An 18,427-nucleotide genomic window follows, 5' to 3' on the forward strand; every position below is an offset into this window, starting at 1 on the left:
AATCGTAATGTTGAAGTTTAATTCCAGTAAAATATTCTCAGACTTAAATGTACATATAAATACATATTTCGGGCACCAATAATTATTCAGCCAGTCTGGGGCAGATACTGTTCACAAGTGCATTGCACAATATCTGAGCAATGCAGTTTTAAAGGTTTAAAGGTCTTTCATACATGTGATCAGCACTGGACATCTATTTCCACTAAAGCTTGGATTGATTGATTTAAAGTTTTCAGGCATCCTGACATCTGAGGTCATTGACGCCGCCTCTAAAGCTTGGACCAAGGAGTGCCAGGCAATAGCTGCTGATGACTCTTCAAAAAGACCAGGTGAATGTAGTTCATTGGGGCAGGATAAGCTATGAATACGGTAGTCTAAGAGGGGGTTGTAGTGGGGGGTAGGTTATTAAGTAGGTAAGGATATGGTTTCTAGGTTAGGTTAGGTGTGGAACCTTAGGTTAGCTAATTTTCTTGTCTGTTTCCCTTGTCAAATGTGGTTTTTCAGTCTGTCTCAACGACCTATAAAGGTGCCGAAAGACCTATAGGCTCCCCCAAAGTTTACAAGGAAGCTGAAGTTGCAGATACTAATAAAAACTATAGGGCTTGAGTGGGGTTCAAACTCATGACTCACACATGGCTAGACAGGGCCATTTCCAATAGGTTACCACAACTGTTGTGAGGATATCCTACATATTAAAAGAATAGGCTATCATTTAACAACACACTCCATAGTTTTCATACATTAGAATAAACCAATCCATAGTACAAGAGGAGTTTCTTTATTAATATTATTGTTATTATCATTATTATTATTATTTTTATCACTATTACTAGCTAAGCTACAACTTTAGCTATTAGCTCAAGGGCTCCTACAGGGAAAAAAATAGCTCAGTGAGGGAAGGAAATAAGGAAATTTCTGGGTCGATCTATGGCGCCGGGTGAAAAGTCCTTCTTGTATGTCTTTTCTGATAAAACCTTCCAATTATACCAGAGAAAGATAAAAGCATGGAATGCTGAGGTTACAACCCTCGCGCGAGCACCTTTTGGGTGTCGTGTATAAAGCAAAGGCGCGTGAAATCCACTATTCACAGGTTGTCTTCCATTTAGTTAATTCCTTCGTCAAAGGGATGGGCCGATACAACGGCCCTAGACACACCCCCATCGCCGCACCACCCACGCCACGACGCGAGCACCATCTGAACATCATCCTTCTTTTTGGAATACTAAGTGTTGATTTGTTTTGTTGTGCTCTCGGTCTTTTTTATCTATCGTGGATTTATTTTGTCATGTCCGAAGCTTCATCTTCACACATTCCAATGTTAAGTACCATAGTTTGTTTTGACAGTATTTTATTGTACCGGGCTTTTGTTTTATATCCAGTATAGTCTGTTTTATTATTCCCGTCTGGCCTTTCATGGCGGCCATTGTTTGTTCACTTGTTGGGAATTCATCTTTGTCTGCCCGTTTAGTACTCTGTCACTTAGGTTCTTGGTTAAGTCCCTGGCCTTATGCCTTTAGAACCGTTATTATTTTATTTTTATTTTTTTGTGTATTTATGCTCATGGTACTTTTTGCTAGTAAGTCCAGCCTACGAACGAGATAGCGATTTAGCTTTGTATTTGTTTAGTGCCCGCCCCTCCGAGGCGTTCGTCACTCGACTGTGCTATTTATTTAAAGTTTTAGCAGATGCTATTCTTCGATCGTAGTGTTATATGGATGTACATTTTTATTTTATACGTTTATAATAGTGTTGTGTGATTTTTAGTCCTGTTTTTGTGTCCAAGAGAGCGAGAGATTGGGGTCCCCGTTTTCTGTTCGCAGTCACGAGTTACCCCTTTCTCTCGTTTTCTTTCTTTGCTCTGGTGGTTGAGCGGATTTCCCGTTTTCCGTTTTGTGCGTTCAACGGGTTCTCCCTCCCTCACCTCTCCCCCTCGGGGTGGATGATAACTTACGAGTTATTTATTTTTCGTGACTTTTCAATTGTTAGCGTTATTTTGGTCCGTGTTCGTCCTCTCCCCGTTACGGCTCGGGAGTAGTTTATGAACGTTTTCCACTCCGCCTTGAGTTCTACTCCGGCTTGAGGGATTCTCAATGACTTTCGTTCTATTGTTATAATTATATATTGTTTACTACATGGGACGGGCTTCATATTGTTTAGATACGACCCTCCGGTGGCCCTTACTGCGGTCTCAGGCCACGGCCATATCCACAATAGCCATTGTTATTACAATTGTGTTTTTATTCACAATAATTATTCAGGACCTTTCTTCTCCCTCCGGCCTCACCGGAGTTTGTAAATACGCTTTGCTTGATCTAAGCCTTAGCCTTTAGCGGCGGCTTGGCTTTTATATCTTCACAATTGAATTATTAGCCACAATTGAATTATTCAGGGTATCTCATTATCCTCCGGCGTCACCGGAGGTCGCCCATACACTTCACACTTATATTTGCCTTGCCTTTGGCTAAGACGGCATTATTCAGGACATCTCATTACGCTCCGGCTTCACCGGAGGTCGCCCATACACTTAACACTTATATTTGCCTTGCCTTTAGCTAAGGCTGGTGTTTATATTTATTTTAAGGGCATGTCACTGCTTCCCCGACCCTCGCAGGTCGGCAGATTGCTTTAAGTTATTTATCCTTATGTCATTAACAGACATTAGGTAAATTACAAATATACAAACATTTGGATATTATAGTGCCAACAATGGTTTTGGCCGAATAGCGATTTAAACGTTTGCGATTTAGTCTGTTAGTTTGTACTCGCCCCAGGAAGGCTCGATTTAGACTATATCCTTATTTATTGGTTACGTTGTCATTATTCTTCGTTTTTGGTTATTACAATGACTAAAAATGAAAAAGAAAAAGGAAAAAATAAAAATAAAATAAAAACAATCAGTTTTATTTTACTTTCCTTATATTATTGTGTGATGTTAGCTTTTATTATGTAACCTTGAGAGTGAGAACATAGGGTGCTCGTTTATTAGCTCGAGTAAGGGAGGTGATTTTCCCGTTCTCCGTTTTTATACGTTCACGAGTTATTCAGGCCTCCTCTTATTATCAGAGTTGATGATAGTACGTTTATGTTATACACGTTTTATTGATGTGGTTACTGTTAATATAGCTAACACTATTAGTAGGAACGTTGGTGTATGAGTCATTAATTGGGTTCGATTTATACCGACACCCTTAGCTCCGCCTTGAGTTATGTTTAGCTCCGCCTTGAGTTATACGCCGCTATAATGGATACTCATTGGGTGAGAACTAGTCAGATATTTGGAGTGCAACGGTGAAATCCGGCACTCAGACTCCGGCTGAGACCTTTTTGCACACGAACCTTTGTCATGTTTGATCTCAATTACACCTTTCCGGCCCCCTTTTTTTTTCATCGAATCTCCGGCTTCGCTGGAGATAACTCAAACATTCATTGAGGTTAATGTTATCGTACCGGTGACGGTCACGATCTCACGGGGACTAGCCTTTGCTACCGGATCTCCCATACAAACAGAGATCAAGCAGACGTCCAGAACCGGAGTTAACAATGTGATACCGATGAGGATTTCACAGTTTCATTATTACGGTCCCTTTTTCATCGAATATCCGGCTTCACTGGAGATAACACAGACATTCAGTTTTAGAGAATGTTATCGTACCGGTGAGGATCACGTTTTCACGTTGCCGGACCTTTGTCACTGGTTCTCCGGTACAAACTGAGATCAATCAGACGATCAGAATCAGGGTATGAACCCTTTTTCATGAATAATCACAATATCGTCATTACGATTCTTTGTCATCGAATCTCCGGCTTAACCGGATATCGTACAGGCGGTCAGCATTGAGGTTAATATTAGATTTCCTCTGGTTCACGTTGTCACTATGACGGACCTTTGTTTGTACCGGGGATGGTTACCGGAGATCCGGTACAGTCGGAGATCACTCAGACCACGGGTGGCCAATCTTTTGTTTTACCTGTAAAGGGAAGGATTTAAAAAAAAAAAAAAAAAAAAAAAAAAAAAAAAAAAAAAAAAAAAAAAAAAAAATTATTATTTATGAACGTAACTATGCATATATTTATGCATGTATTTAATTCTAACTATGTATAAATATGGATAAATATCCATACAACATCGTGTTCAAATAGAATTAAATTAATTATGCCTATATTTATGCATATTCAATCCTAACTGTCTAAATATGGCTAAATATCCATACAACATAGTGTTCAAATAGAAATACATTAATTATGCCTATATTTATGCATAGTCAATTCTAACTATGTCTAGATATGGATAAATATCCATACAACATAGTGTTCATATAGAAATAAATTTCCACCCAGTGGCGAATGCGCCAACAGTGTCACATTTCATGAATACAAGTGTCGCACTATACCCCAGAAGATAATACATTAAATAACTTGTCTTTAAAATTGCTTTATAAGAGTTATACAGCTGATCCCAGCCTGTGAATAGGATCGCTAACCAAAGTTCAAGGAACATCCAGACTTATGTCCCCTTTGTGTTACAGAAGGTTCGCCTGCATGGTTCCCATCAGGATGATGATGATTCTCTCTGGCCTGCAAGAGAGGCTCTCCACCCTTGGGTATCGAAGTTGGGAAGGAATGCTCCATCTAGAGGTCCCTATCTCCTCGGAGTGTCCTCTCTAAGGTTGGACAACGACCCCATGGACGGGCAGGTATGTGGGGATGAGTTTTGAGCCTTCAGCTTTGCAATTACCTACGTCACCGACCTAGGACCATTAAAGGATCCTAATGTTCATGTTACCCTGCATAAACTGTGACGGCTAAAAGCAACACATTCTAAGGAAATCCAAGGGGCTATGAGGAGCTCTAAGGTATGGTGGTGAGTCAGTGCCGTTCAGGAACTCGGATATAGGTGGTACCATAAATCTGGAGGGCATAGACGTCCTCCCTCTGGGGGACCTAGATTTTACTCCCAGGTACTAGAATTCCCATTCAACGGATTCGTTCGATTGAAAGAGATTGCCTTGGTTAGCTTAGACAAGGTACCGAAGGTAACGGTATTATTTCCTAAAGGGCAGGCCCGATCTGTCTGGACCAGGATGTTGTCAGCCTGGGGGGTACGATAATTCCAGGCTCTGCCCTTCCAGTTCGACCTACACGTTTGTTGGTCTGATCGGGTCAGTTGTGGGAAGTACGTTCTGTCTGAGACCTCTATCAGACAGGAATCGATAGTCGGTTTCCCACTCGTCATCACAGCCTTCCTCTGGTTCGACGCTTTTGTATCTGACCCCCCATCATCAGGTGGTCTACCTCACTGATTCCCCAGGTACACAGCCCAACTCCGTTGGGATGTTTTGCCTGCATGCAGCCCTAGATCCGAACCCTCAGGCTCCTTTCATGGACACCAGAGAGGAAGCTACAGGAGTAGAAGACAGTCCCGACATCAAGGCGGACCTAGGAAAAAGGGGGCTCGGAGAAGGGAAGGACCTAGATTCACTCCCTCACAACGCGGTGGTCCCGGTAGAGGGAAGACTTTACCACTTTCGTGACCATTGGACTCGGTCTGTGGGATCATAGCATAGTCTCTAACGGTTTGAGATGAAAATGGCCTCAAGGTCCTCCTCCTCCGCCAGTGACCTTCTCCCAGAAATACACTCCCGTCCTGAAAGAGTACACCACAGGGTTACTCAAGAAAAAGCAATCAAACGACTATCTCTTAGGTACGGACCTTACTTCCCCGTGGGACCGTCACCACCTCTGTCGATCTTACCGACCGCTATTAGCTTGCGCCTATAGCTCGAAACTTCTCTTCTTATCTGGGTTTCCACCTAAGCAGGAAAGCCTTTGTGTTCAAGACATGCCCTTCGGCCTCAACATTGATCCCAGGATATTCACGAAACTGGGAGAGGCAGTGTTAGAACAACTCAGGAACCAAGAGATACAGATCATTGCTTATCTGGCCGGTTGGCTCATTTGGGCCCGGCCGGCCATAGAAGGCAACAGAGCTACGAAGGAATTACTTCGATCGCTCGACAACCTGTGATTTCGGGTCAATCTCCATAAGTCTCGCCTGCGACCATCAGGCCACTTAGAATGGTTAGCCATTCAGTGGGACCTTTCGAAGCACACGTTGTCTCTCCCTTCCAAAAGTAAGAGGAATAGGTTCCAAGATCAAGAATTTCTCAAGCACAAACAGGTGTCCAAAGAGCCTAGAAAGTATCCTCGGCCTTTCCCAATTCACTTCAGTAACAGATCTCCTAATAAAAGCCAAACTCAAGACATCAATCGATTTTGGAGAAAGAGAGCTACAGTACCTATAAGAAGACAAGGTCTCGAAGATCCCCTCTGTCGGGAAAATGAGACTACGCCCATGGTCCGAACCGAAGAACCTCTCCAAAGCGGTTCCTCTACAATTGCCACCTCCACAAGTGACATTCCATTCAGCCGTGTCTCTAAGTGGATGGGGGGATTTCTCCGAACATCAGATGTTTCAGGTTCTTGGTCACTAGCCATGAAACAGTCCCATATCAATGTTCTCGAAGCCATGGCAGTGTTCTTGACCCTGAAGAGAGAGACTCCTCCGAGGTCGACCCACATCAGAGTAGTGTCAGACAGCACAGACGAGGTACACTACGGAAACAGGGGAGGATCCAAGTCACCCAACCTGAATCAGATCCTGGTCACTTTCTTCGCCTGGGCAACAGAAAAGAACTGGTTCCTGTCAGCACCTCACCTAGCGGGAGGCCAGGATGTGAGAACGGGCTCACTATCCAGGACGAGTTCCCTGGAGTCAGAATTTCACTCCGGTGGATACTCAGGTTCGTTCCAGGCATCCAGGTAGATCTATTCACATCTCAGATCAATCACAAACTTCCTTGTTATGTGACCCCAATCCTGGACCCTCGGGCTCATGCCATGGACGCATTACCCCGGGATTGGAACCATTAGAGGAAGATTTCCCTATCTCTCCCAGTGAATCTTCTAAAAACTTTAACACTGACTGCGCTCCTTCCGGGGCGCAGTGGCTTTAGTACCACCTCACTGCCCAAGAACAGTTGGTTTCCTCTCCTCCTCGAGTGGAAATTCCGTCCCATCCGGATCCCGTTCCTCAAACTGACCCGAGTATTCCAAACTCACTGTGTCAGATTACTCATGGATGTCCAAAACCCTAACTTTGTGGACTACAGGAAGTTGGCAGCTCGTAGAGACTCGAACATTGAACCGGAAAACGATTTCTTCATCGAATCAGACAAAAGGGACTCGACAATTCGCCAATATGATTCGGCCGTTAACCCCCAAAATAGGTGGTCCCCTTGGAAAGTTATTCCTCTTCTCCAAGATACTTTTCTATGTCCGGTCACCACTCTCAGGGCCCTTTTAGCCACGACTGCTACCCGATCGTCTGGCCCCTTGTTTATCAGAGAACAAGGAGGTACCATTCCCATACGTGGTATTAGGCTATAGATCCTATACTTCGTTTAACAAGCCAATCCGGGATCATTTCCCCCAGAAGATGGACTTTGATGACCTTATAAAGTTCACGGGTTGGGAATCTCCTATGGTCTTCAAACGCCACTATCTAATGAACTTACAGGCTCTTAAATACCCAACAGTTGCAGCTGGGAGCCGTATCTCTCCCCAGTGATCTTTTGTTCTTCCTTTCATCCATCTCTTTTCTTCTCCCTCCTACCCGCCACTCGCACCACGACGCCGCTTCCTTGGTGGTTCGTTAGCCCTAAGTTTATTACATATTAGGTTATGTTTGTAACTATTATTGATTACCGTTGTTACAGGGTTGGGATATTCTTAGCCATGTCAGTTTTGTAGCATGTTTCCTCTGATACTCGGAGGCTTCCCTGTTATCATGTTTGTTTACCTTAATTATTTATGATTTTCTTTACATGGTGTTGTTTCTCTCCCCTCATTAAATTAGTTATTGTTGGGCTTGGAAGGCATTCTCTGGTACATTTTCACCCGGCGCCACAGATCGACCCAGAAAAGGGATTTTGACGAAGGAAAAATCTATTTCTGGGGAGAGACCTGTGGCGCCCGGTGAAACCCTTCCCCCTTTATTTTACACGATCCCACCCTTTCCTTTCCAAGCCGTCATGACCATTACAGAAGGATGTTGTTCAGATGGCGCTCGCGTCGTGGCGTGGGTGGTGCGGCGATGGGGGTGTGTCTAGGGCCGTTGTATCGGCCCATCCCTTTGACGAAGGAATTAACTAAATGGAAGACAACCTGTGAATAGTGGATTTCACGCGCCTTTGCTTTATACACGACACCCAAAAGGTGCTCGCGCGAGGGTTGTAACCTCAGCATTCCATGCTTTTATCTTTCTCTGGTATAATTGGAAGGTTTTATCAGAAAAGACATACAAGAAGGACTTTTCACCGGGCGCCACAGGTCTCTCCCCAGAAATAGATTTTTCCTTCGTCAAAATCCCTTAAATAAACTGCAAGAGAAGTAATTAACAATTAAAATAAAATATTTTAAGAACAATAAAACATTAAAACAGATCTTTCATATATAAACTATAAAAAACTTATATTAGCGTGTTCAACATGAAAATATTTGCTGCAAGTTTGAATTTTTTAAGTTCTGTCGATTTGAAATATAAATTATACAGCATGTATGAGCTGCTTTACAATAAAAAATATTATAATAATAGGAATTCCTTGGACAAAGGTTATGCGGAGTATGAAAAAATATTACATTTTGTCACTCATTCAAATGAAATGACTAGCAACTAGGGAAAAATATGTGTAGGTTACACATAATATAAATTTTAGTATAATGCTATCATAAAGGACAAAAACCTTACACTCATGTACTGTCCATTAGGTTCACCAGGGGCCCAAGGAGTGTAGTCGACAGTTGACTGGTCAATCCAGACATAGTCTGTCACTTCAAACTTGAGCCCTAACCAAGCATCAGCGCCATACATTCCGATCATCACGGTTATATAAGCTGTGAGTGGGAGGTAATATGGATTAGCTTTTATTAACCAATAACATAAATGGCATTTTATCTACTTACTAATAGAAATTATGTATAACAACTGCGTAATTAAGAATGAATATATTGATGCAAAATTATAATATACATACACAGATATATATTAGTTTATTTTATACTTTGCATATAACTGCAGAGTTTAGGCAGACATTATTATAAATCTAATCATGAGATCTTCCTCTATTTTTAACTAAACAACTACTTACATATACATTAGTCTTGTACTTCTCAGGAGCAAATGCATAACTGTATAACTTTTCAAAGTACATATTCTTTTAGCTAGTATCCTTTGTTTATTCATTTATAAATCCAAATTAATTAGTATCTTTTGAACATTAATAAAAAACCTTAATTTGATTATATGCTTGTATGCATGTGTATATAATCAATTCAAGATTTTTTATTAATGTTTATAAGAAACTAATTAATGTGGATTTATAAATGAATAAACACAGGATACTAGCTAAAAGAATATGTACTTTGAAAAGTTGTACAACAGCTGTGCATTTGCTCTTGAGACCCGCAAGACTAAAGTGATGACTATCATGGCCTAATGTATATGTAAATAGTGGTTTAGTTAAAAAACAGAGGAAGATCTCATGATTAAATTAATAATTATATCTTCACAAACTCTGCAGTTATATGCAAAGTATAAAATAAACAAATATTAGTACATGCTGTATTAAGATTTCATAGTTTGCCTTTCATACTTATCTATAATCAAAACACTTTATGACTGTAATTCTTAAGAGGAAACTTAATTTTTTTATGCAGTGAAGAACGAAAACCACAACGCCATAAAACAGAGGTGTTGCGTTTCAAATTAAAGGATAGGAAATTTTCTTATATCTTTAATGACCTACCTACTAGATTATCTAATATATAAAGAATATAAATGAATTATAACTTTTTACGAGTGTAGAGAAAAGAAGCAAACATGCTTGCAAATTAAACTAACAAGTATGACATGGCTTATTCACATATCAATCGAAAGGTTACAGGTAATGCTACATGCGTGACGATATGAAACTCGTTATACGGTAGCTTAGCAATAAGTCAGTTACAAATTTGTAAAGGTTAGAGAACATAGGAACATATATTGGTAAATTTTATGCTGTCTGCTTGTTACAGCTTTCTCGTAATAGATTTATGGTAAGAGGTTATTTCTTATCTCTTAAATCCCATTATTCGACAAGAACTCTTATTTCCATCTTGTATCTTCGACTGATCTTAAGACTTTTTTTTTTCAAATGCATATATCTTCAATTGTATCAACCTTCTCCACAAATGTTAAAATCTAGACTTTAATTTCTTTCAATCTTACCCATTTCCTTTGGAGTATGAAGACTGACTAAATTGGAGCCTTTGGACAAACTTTTACATCTGATCACAGCATCATCATAGTATTTGTAGTCATTCACAAGCTTGAAACATCTTCCTGTTGTAACTAGAAAAAAATATAAATCTTTCATGTGGATGGATGTATTGATGACCCTACATGCTGACAAGTAATTTATTAGCTCCAGTGAAGCATTCTGTTCAACTGCAATGTGAATATTTTGAGGGGATTATAAAAGAATGTTTGAAGGTATTCTTCTTGAAGAAAAGTATATACAGTATAAGAATATAATAAAAATTAATATTCATATACTGTACATACTTTCTGGTATGTGTGTGTACATGTGTCCATAAGTGAAATAAAGAATATGTACGAATAGTAGCTTCCCGTTCAGCCATCATAAAATCTTGATACAATGCCAAGCACTATAATGTACTTTGCTATAAGGATAAGTAAATTCTAATATAATTTGAACATCATTGTCCTTTTTGATATATCAGGCAAACTAATATGAAAAAAGGCATAAATATACTTTTAATGACAAATTTATTTTGAGATTTCATCTTGTATGCAAGAGTAACATAGAATTCCTATATATTTTTTTCAAAAGTTTTAAAAAATATAAATGAAATTAATAAGATATATTTGGAGCATAAGAGATTTTGATGAATTCTGAAGTTGGCATATCCATTGAGATACTACCGCAAGAGAGTTATTGGATTCTTTGACTGGCTAGACAGCACTGCACTGGATTCCTCTCTCTGGTTATGGCTAATTTTTTTTTTGCCTACACATGCACCAAATAATATGGCCTATTCTTTACACTTCTCTGTCCTCATCAGTGGTGGCTCGTGATAGGTAATGTGGAACTGCACACCCCCCTTTTATTTGATATTATTGCAGGTCTGAGCCATGGGCTGAGAGGAAGAGAGAACACTGTCATTCCCACAGTGCTGACCTTGGCGTGTCGGTGAAGGGTAGTTATTTTCTTTTACTCCACGGGTGCTGAGCTAGAAAATTGTGAACTAAATTCTCGAATGTGATAAGATGTAAATTAGATTATTATCCTATTTCCAGATATTCTATTTGATTAATTTTTTTGTTTATTTTACATTTTTTTGGTTTTCTTGACAACTTCTATGACTGCAACAGAGGCAAAACGCTGGAAAGACTAAATCCACTTGCAGCGTTTTCAGCGGAGAAAAAAAATCCCAGTTGTCATCCAGAGATCAAGAAAATAATAGCTCTTTTTCTTCAAATTCAAACACGATAAATGAATTTTATTTTCAAACGAATGGATCAAGTTTGAACAGTAAAAATTTAGGTTATGGTGAGTAAAAATTGTTTAATTTTGATCTTTTAGGATTCTATTAAGTTTCTGAATACATTTTCTTATTTATAATTCTATCAAGTTTTTTAATACATTTTCTTATACTTGTATGTTTCCTTTCACACAATATTAAAAGAAAGGCTACATATTTTATGGAGCAAGACCCCACTGATTTTAGCCACAAGCTGCCACTGGTCCTCATAAATACATATACATATATATGTATTAGGATTTCTTTTTTTCTATGAATTGCATGCAAAATGGCAATATATAATAATTTGATCAATACTGATTTGTAGTAACCATGTTCGAGATCTTGTCTTACCCTCATGTGAAAAGCCAAGCCCTCGTAATGATTGTTTAAAGAAGTAGGATACAACTAATTGGCAACAGAAGTGCAACTGAATCACTAATGGACAAAGTATATTTGAGTCTGAAAAATATCTAAAACATTTTGTTCCTAATTACTAGTAACAATTATTGAGGAAATAGAAAAACAGTATAACACTAATCATGTTTACCATGATTAGACACAAAGTCTGTTAGTAAATAACCCAATTAACTAATTTATATCAAAAGCTTTACGGGTAAAGAAAGTATTAGCAGCACTTACCTACATGTATCCAGCCCTCTGGACAGTTACCATAAGGAGGTATGGTTGATGGTGGTGGGGGAACTGTGGCTCCATTGGGCCTTTTACACACTCTTCCACCTAAATGGCCACAATTCTTGTCATTCCATTTGCCCATTGCCTGATTGTATATTTCGATGCAATCTTCCGCACCTGTTAGAGACACGTGTTTCATGAAAAGGGGGTTTCTGCAATATGCACTACAAAAATAGAAGAAATAACAACAGTTAAACAACATCTTGAAGATTAATCCTTACTGAAAATAATGTAAAATATTCTAATAAAGACAATGATGATTTAGATTCGTTAGACAAAAATATTAAGAAATATCCAAGGAGAGAGAGAGAGAGAGAGAGAGAGAGAGAGAGAGAGAGAGAGAGAGAGAGAGAGAGAGAGAGAGAGAGAGAGAGAGAGTGAGAGTGAGTAGTGCTCAAATGTTTAATGGGAGGAATAAGGAATTTAGTTCAGAAAAAAACATTTTAAACAAAGTTCCACTTTTTCCCAGATTAGGAAAAAAGCTGCAGTAAGTTTTTCAAGTCCCTTTCAACAATAAAGGAAAAATGTTTATCATTTGTGAAAAAAAAACTTATTTTAATGCCATTGTATTGCATTATATTGATTAAATAGAAATTTCTTTATGCCTTTTGCATTGGGAAGAGCAATGATTTCAATAGATTAGTAAATTGAGGCAAAAATTGAGCAAAATCACAGAGGATGTAATAAAAAGATCATTAAGTGTTTCTAAACAATGAGTATTCACATATACAGTAAAAAAATGACTATATGATAGAAGTGAGTTCCAATGCACATACATATTCAAACAAAAAATGTACACATACCCATATAGCTGTTGGGCTCTCCGGGTGCCCAGTTGTCATAGATGAAAGGGCTTTTATCCACCCACTCAAAACCAGTGTCTTCAAGAGCCCGTCCACCTATCCAGATACCAGCATCTGATAATGGCTGCACCTGAAAAGCAAATTAATGTTAATGATTTACTAAATAAATGAATATTTTTAATTTTATCAGTCTATTTTCTTAATGGGCAATGGCATCTACTCCATATGTTCAAGAGAAAAAGTCACCGGAGAATATAACATGATTGAATAATGTGTGTCTTCAACATTTCAGACAGAGGGAAAATTCAGATAAGGAAATGAAAATAATGGAAATATTACATAGAGGGAGGCTTCCCTCTAATGTCTGTTTTAAAGGACTTAAATCTATTAGCATTTGTCCCTACATGGAATATAAACCATAATCCTTTACATAGGAGGCTGTAGTACAAGCTATAGAACAGCCATTGAAACAATAAGGTAGCTTAGAGAATGAAAGGTGAGTGAGAGGTCCCACCTACATTTCTGATCTAACCAAGCCACATTTATTTTGTCCACCTAGTAAATGAATATATTTGTTTGTGTTCTAGATCTGAGTATCTTTGCTCCTGTTGACTGTTTTTTTCTTTAGTATTTTTGTGTGCTTTATTGTTTCAATGCATTCATTTTATTATGTATGTGTGATCGAGCCAAGATAAGCTACATAGTATGTTTATGTAACTATTTGTGTAGAAGGCATGCCTTTTGGTAGGTATCCCCCTGTTCAGATTATACGTTATTGTCTCATTTGCAGTGAGACAGGGTTTGAGGTAGGCAGCTCTCCTTTCATTGCCACAGATGGGGATGGCTATCATACTAATGGGTAAGATAGCAGCAGCAGGTGGCTGAGCATTGGGTAGTGGGTATTATTTAGAAATTCTCTCTCTCTTTTTTTTTTTTTTTTTTTTTTTTAACACTCTCTTTCAACATCCACCTTTAAGGATCTAAGGCATTGGTCTTATTGACAGAAGTGGAAGAAATGAGGAAGAAAAGCATGCTAGAAGTCATAAAAGACCAGTTTCCAGGTTTTTAAAGTTATCTTTTTCTCATAGTTGTCAGGTTGTTGGATGCCTCATTAAATGAATTTTTTTTTACCCTGCTTATGATGTAAACCACAAATATCATATTGGCTTTTGATTGACCCAAAAGGATGCATATCTTTATATACCTCCCCATCAGTAATACTGGAAGGTTCAACACTTTGTTCTTAATGAGTTAATGTGCTATTTCAAAGCCCTGAGATTTGGACTGGCCAATGCTCTTCAGGTGTTCAGTTGCAAATTAATTTCAGTGTCATCTTGGGCCTGATAAGTTGTTGAGTTACCTCAATGACTGTTTGATTCTCGTAGCCTTGAAGTCACAGATAGGACAGGATTGAGAATCTTACTTTTTGTCGCTATTTGGGGATGATAATAAACTGAGAGAAATCCAACTTTTTGCCCAAGCAAAGGAAGTAGCCACAAATTTAATAAAAAAAAGTTCATATTTGTTTACTCACCTGATGTTCATATTGTCTCTTTTCCAGAAGCTGTTTAATTGACACATGTATGTAAAATTTTCCCATTTTTTCCCTTCAATAAATACATACCCTTAACAAAGAAATTGGGATATGTTAACTTTAGCCAGTTGATTTAAAGGGACATTCTCCCACAAACAAGAGTATTTCCTGCTTAAAGGATGAAGGTTTGCATTTCCTTTATATCAAAATCCATGCTCAACCACATCTCTGTCCTGTGGCCATAAGACAGAAATAGCTTGCCTATATTCGGTCAGAGGATGGGAATACTGTACTCATTCAGCTGTAATTCACTAGCCTCCTTGTTAAGCTTCAATGGTCATTCTAGCATTTAAGTACTGAAACAACCCTTATACAAAGGACTTGGTATTATGTAGCTAGGAAAAGTATATATTTAAAAAATTTCCAAATTTTTTTTTTCATAGTTCAAAGAAATATAAGAGGTGAGATACTAAAGAATTTTCTTAAGTGGTCAAAGAAACAATAAATGTAATACGTAAATAAAAAAGACTAAAGTTTTCATATCTTGTTGGGCTTTATGAAAGAATCAAGCTGTTAGCTGAGGCTTGATTTTAAATACAGTACTTACAAAATTGCCATTCCTTTAGCTGTAGCAGCTTTTGACCTAAAACACCATATTGAAAACTGAATACTGTAGTCACAAGCTAAAATTAATTCTCAATGAAAGTACTAAGTTAATATAGGATAAGGCACTTACTAATACAGTAATTGAACTATGAGAATAGCGATCTATTTTGCTCGAGACAAATATTATTCTGATCATATTTGGTTACTAATTATAAATACATTGCTTTGTGTAAAATCAATTTTTTTTGTCTCTTATTTCATGATACCAATGTTAAATTCAAAATTGTATTACCCAATTCACGAATATCACAGATGGAAAGAAAATAATTACCAAAGACTCAACGAAGGCGTTTTCTCCAGCGTCAGCGATTGATACCAAATAGGATCCTTCGGCTTGACACATTCTAACAGACTTGTCCCATGACTGAGGGTCCTCATCAGCACTAGACACAATTTTATAACAGTGATCGTTATAGAGGTACCAGTCACCATTACCATCACTGCATTTGGGAGGTGGTTCGAATGTTGGCATTGGTAATGTCGTGATTATCGTTCCTTCATGTAGATAAAATGAGACGTAGTAATACAGTAATTAGACCCTTGGATTGGATTTATGGAATTTAGGCTATACAGTATAATAACCCAGTGCTGGGACCTGTGAGGTCCTTCAGCTTCTGAGAGCAATTGTGGGAAAATCCTGCAGTTACAGTATGAAGTAAAGTTAAGAATGGGGGTAGCAACTTGGAAGGGAGGAAGTGGGAATGGAAGTAAAGTAGCACTATATAAAGCAAGTGCATCTAGGAACCTAAGGAAAACTGTAAAGACCCTTAAGTAATGTCTACAGTGGGTAAATCTTTTGTTCTAGTTATGGATTTACTGGAGTTATAAATCACTTTTAGTTTATAGATAAAGTTCTGAAAAAAAGAATTAATTCATTTTTTCTTGATAAGTTTATCTTCTCTTTTTACCCTTTAGCAAATATGATGAATGATTTTTTTCTGGCCATTTATAAATTGTTGATGTGTGAATGATTTTCCTTAAATCTTTATATATTCATCCTCAACAACTTTCTTGTTCTGTACTTGCCTCTTCTTTACTTGATTTGTAAATGGATTTAAAATTCTGTAATAATTTTTTGGATGTTAATATTTCTATATTTTCTTGTCAGTATGAGGGTATTTTTCTAATTCTATATGAACAATAAAAAAAAATAGCAATGAAAGTATTGTAAAGTTATCAAGAAACAAGAGTTTCAGGTTGTCTGGTACTAGCTGTAAATGAGAGACAAATGAAATAATTGAAGTCAGGTACTTGAAAGAGGTCTCCATCTGTAGTTTATAATTTCCAGGACAAACTATGGATGGATCATTTGTGTTTGAAAGGGTCACTCATAATTCTCCAGACAAGAAAATATGAATAGCAGAATGTGGTTTTCTGGTATAGTCGATAGTTAGAGTACAGTAAAAACTATCTTCCACTTACCCTCGAGAGATTCGCATATATATGGGAGATGCAATTCGCAAGCTGTGCATGAGAGCGCTGTAGAATAACTGTTTACTGAGGCACAGTTTTCATGATCATGTAGATCTGGCTGGCCATCATCCCAGTGCAGGTAGTCGATGGAAGAACCGTCTGTCCAATGTTTATCTGTGGATGCAAAATATATTGTTAGTGTCATAAATGACAACTCAAAGAAAACGTTATTTATGAAATGAACGTCTTGAATGTCGACATTGTGAGAAGTTATCGTTCTAACAGAAGAACTGGGATGATATACATGTACATAAATATCTATACAGTACTAAGAGTGGCAATGGTTCTAAATTCCATAACATTGAAATAACCTGAACTAATATTTATTGCTGTGCTTAGGATAAGCTGATTTTGACTGATTATGTTTTAATAATAGTTAGTAGTAACTTTAGATAGTTTTAAGACTTTAAAAGTGAAGGTATTTACATAGATGTCCTTAGTATAAAACAAAGTTAGAAATACTGTATTTACAGTGTTTGATTCTGGTCTTTATGACCTCATAAATAACATGTCATTTAAAAACACCATTGGTATGTCCTATACAAAATTTTTCCCCCTATAATAAAATATTGTCTTGATATACTTTCAGGGCACTGCATGAATCCTATGGTATTGACAAAAGCAGGTATCAGAATTTTCTGTTACAGATGAAAACATATACGGTTTTAGAATCAAGATAAGCTTGTGAATTTAAGAAAAAAACAGTTACAAGAATATACTTGATGAAATTTAGAGGTATGACTAAAGTTCTTAACATTGTGACATTAGGTTACAAAACCAAAAACAAAAAAAATATTGCCCTTCTATAAGGGAATTTGATAAGATAGTTTTGAAAGAATATCAAATACCCTCTTACCTGCTGCAGTGTCCAGTTCAAGTCCAACCCAGAGGTTATCATAAGAAAGAGCTACAGACCACAATGTTCTGAGAAAAAATAATTAGTTTAGTATTCCTATCAGTTTATACAGTACACATATACAAATATATATATATATATATATATATATATATATATATATATATATATATATATATATATATATATATATGTATATAATGTTTTTAAATAAGCCACAAACACCCTTTAATATCGAATTTGCTTTAGCACCTGATTACAGACCTAAAGAGGAATGTCTTTTTTGACAAGTAGTTCTGCATGACCAAGGATTTGAACATAAAAACCATGTAGAAATTAAGGGTGAAAAAATGTCTATCTATCTATCTATCTATCTATCTATCTATATATATATTTATATATATATATATCTATATATATATATATATATATATATATATATATATCTATATATATATATATATATATATCTATACATATATATATATATATATATATATATATATATATATATATATCTATATATATCTATATATATCTATATATCTATATGTATATATATATATATATATATATATATATATATATTATATATATCTATATATATATATATATATATATATATATATATATATCTATATCTATATATAAATATATCTATATATATATATATATATATCTATTTATATATCTATATATATATATATATATATATATATATATATATATATATATATCTATATATATATATATATATAT

At 36.9% G+C, this 18,427-nt stretch overlaps 1 protein-coding gene across 2 annotated transcripts in view; it reads right to left on the reverse strand.

Moving 5' to 3' along the window:
• Positions 1-18,427, reverse strand: part of LOC137625297 (macrophage mannose receptor 1-like) — a 135,517-nt gene that overhangs the window by 43,241 nt on the left and 73,849 nt on the right. For both annotated transcript variants that reach the window (XM_068356126.1, XM_068356115.1), the window contains exons 32-38: positions 17,669-17,736; positions 16,762-16,926; positions 15,611-15,834; positions 13,140-13,269; positions 12,283-12,453; positions 10,325-10,447; positions 8,807-8,952 (exon numbers count right to left, since the gene is read on the reverse strand). In XM_068356126.1, coding sequence (XP_068212227.1) covers positions 8,807-8,952; positions 10,325-10,447; positions 12,283-12,453; positions 13,140-13,269; positions 15,611-15,834; positions 16,762-16,926; positions 17,669-17,736 — 1,027 coding nt within the window. The remainder of the gene's footprint in view (positions 1-8,806; positions 8,953-10,324; positions 10,448-12,282; positions 12,454-13,139; positions 13,270-15,610; positions 15,835-16,761; positions 16,927-17,668; positions 17,737-18,427) is intronic.

Source organism: Palaemon carinicauda, chromosome 2 (genome assembly GCF_036898095.1).
Source record: "Palaemon carinicauda isolate YSFRI2023 chromosome 2, ASM3689809v2, whole genome shotgun sequence".
NCBI lineage: Eukaryota > Metazoa > Arthropoda > Malacostraca > Decapoda > Palaemonidae > Palaemon > Palaemon carinicauda.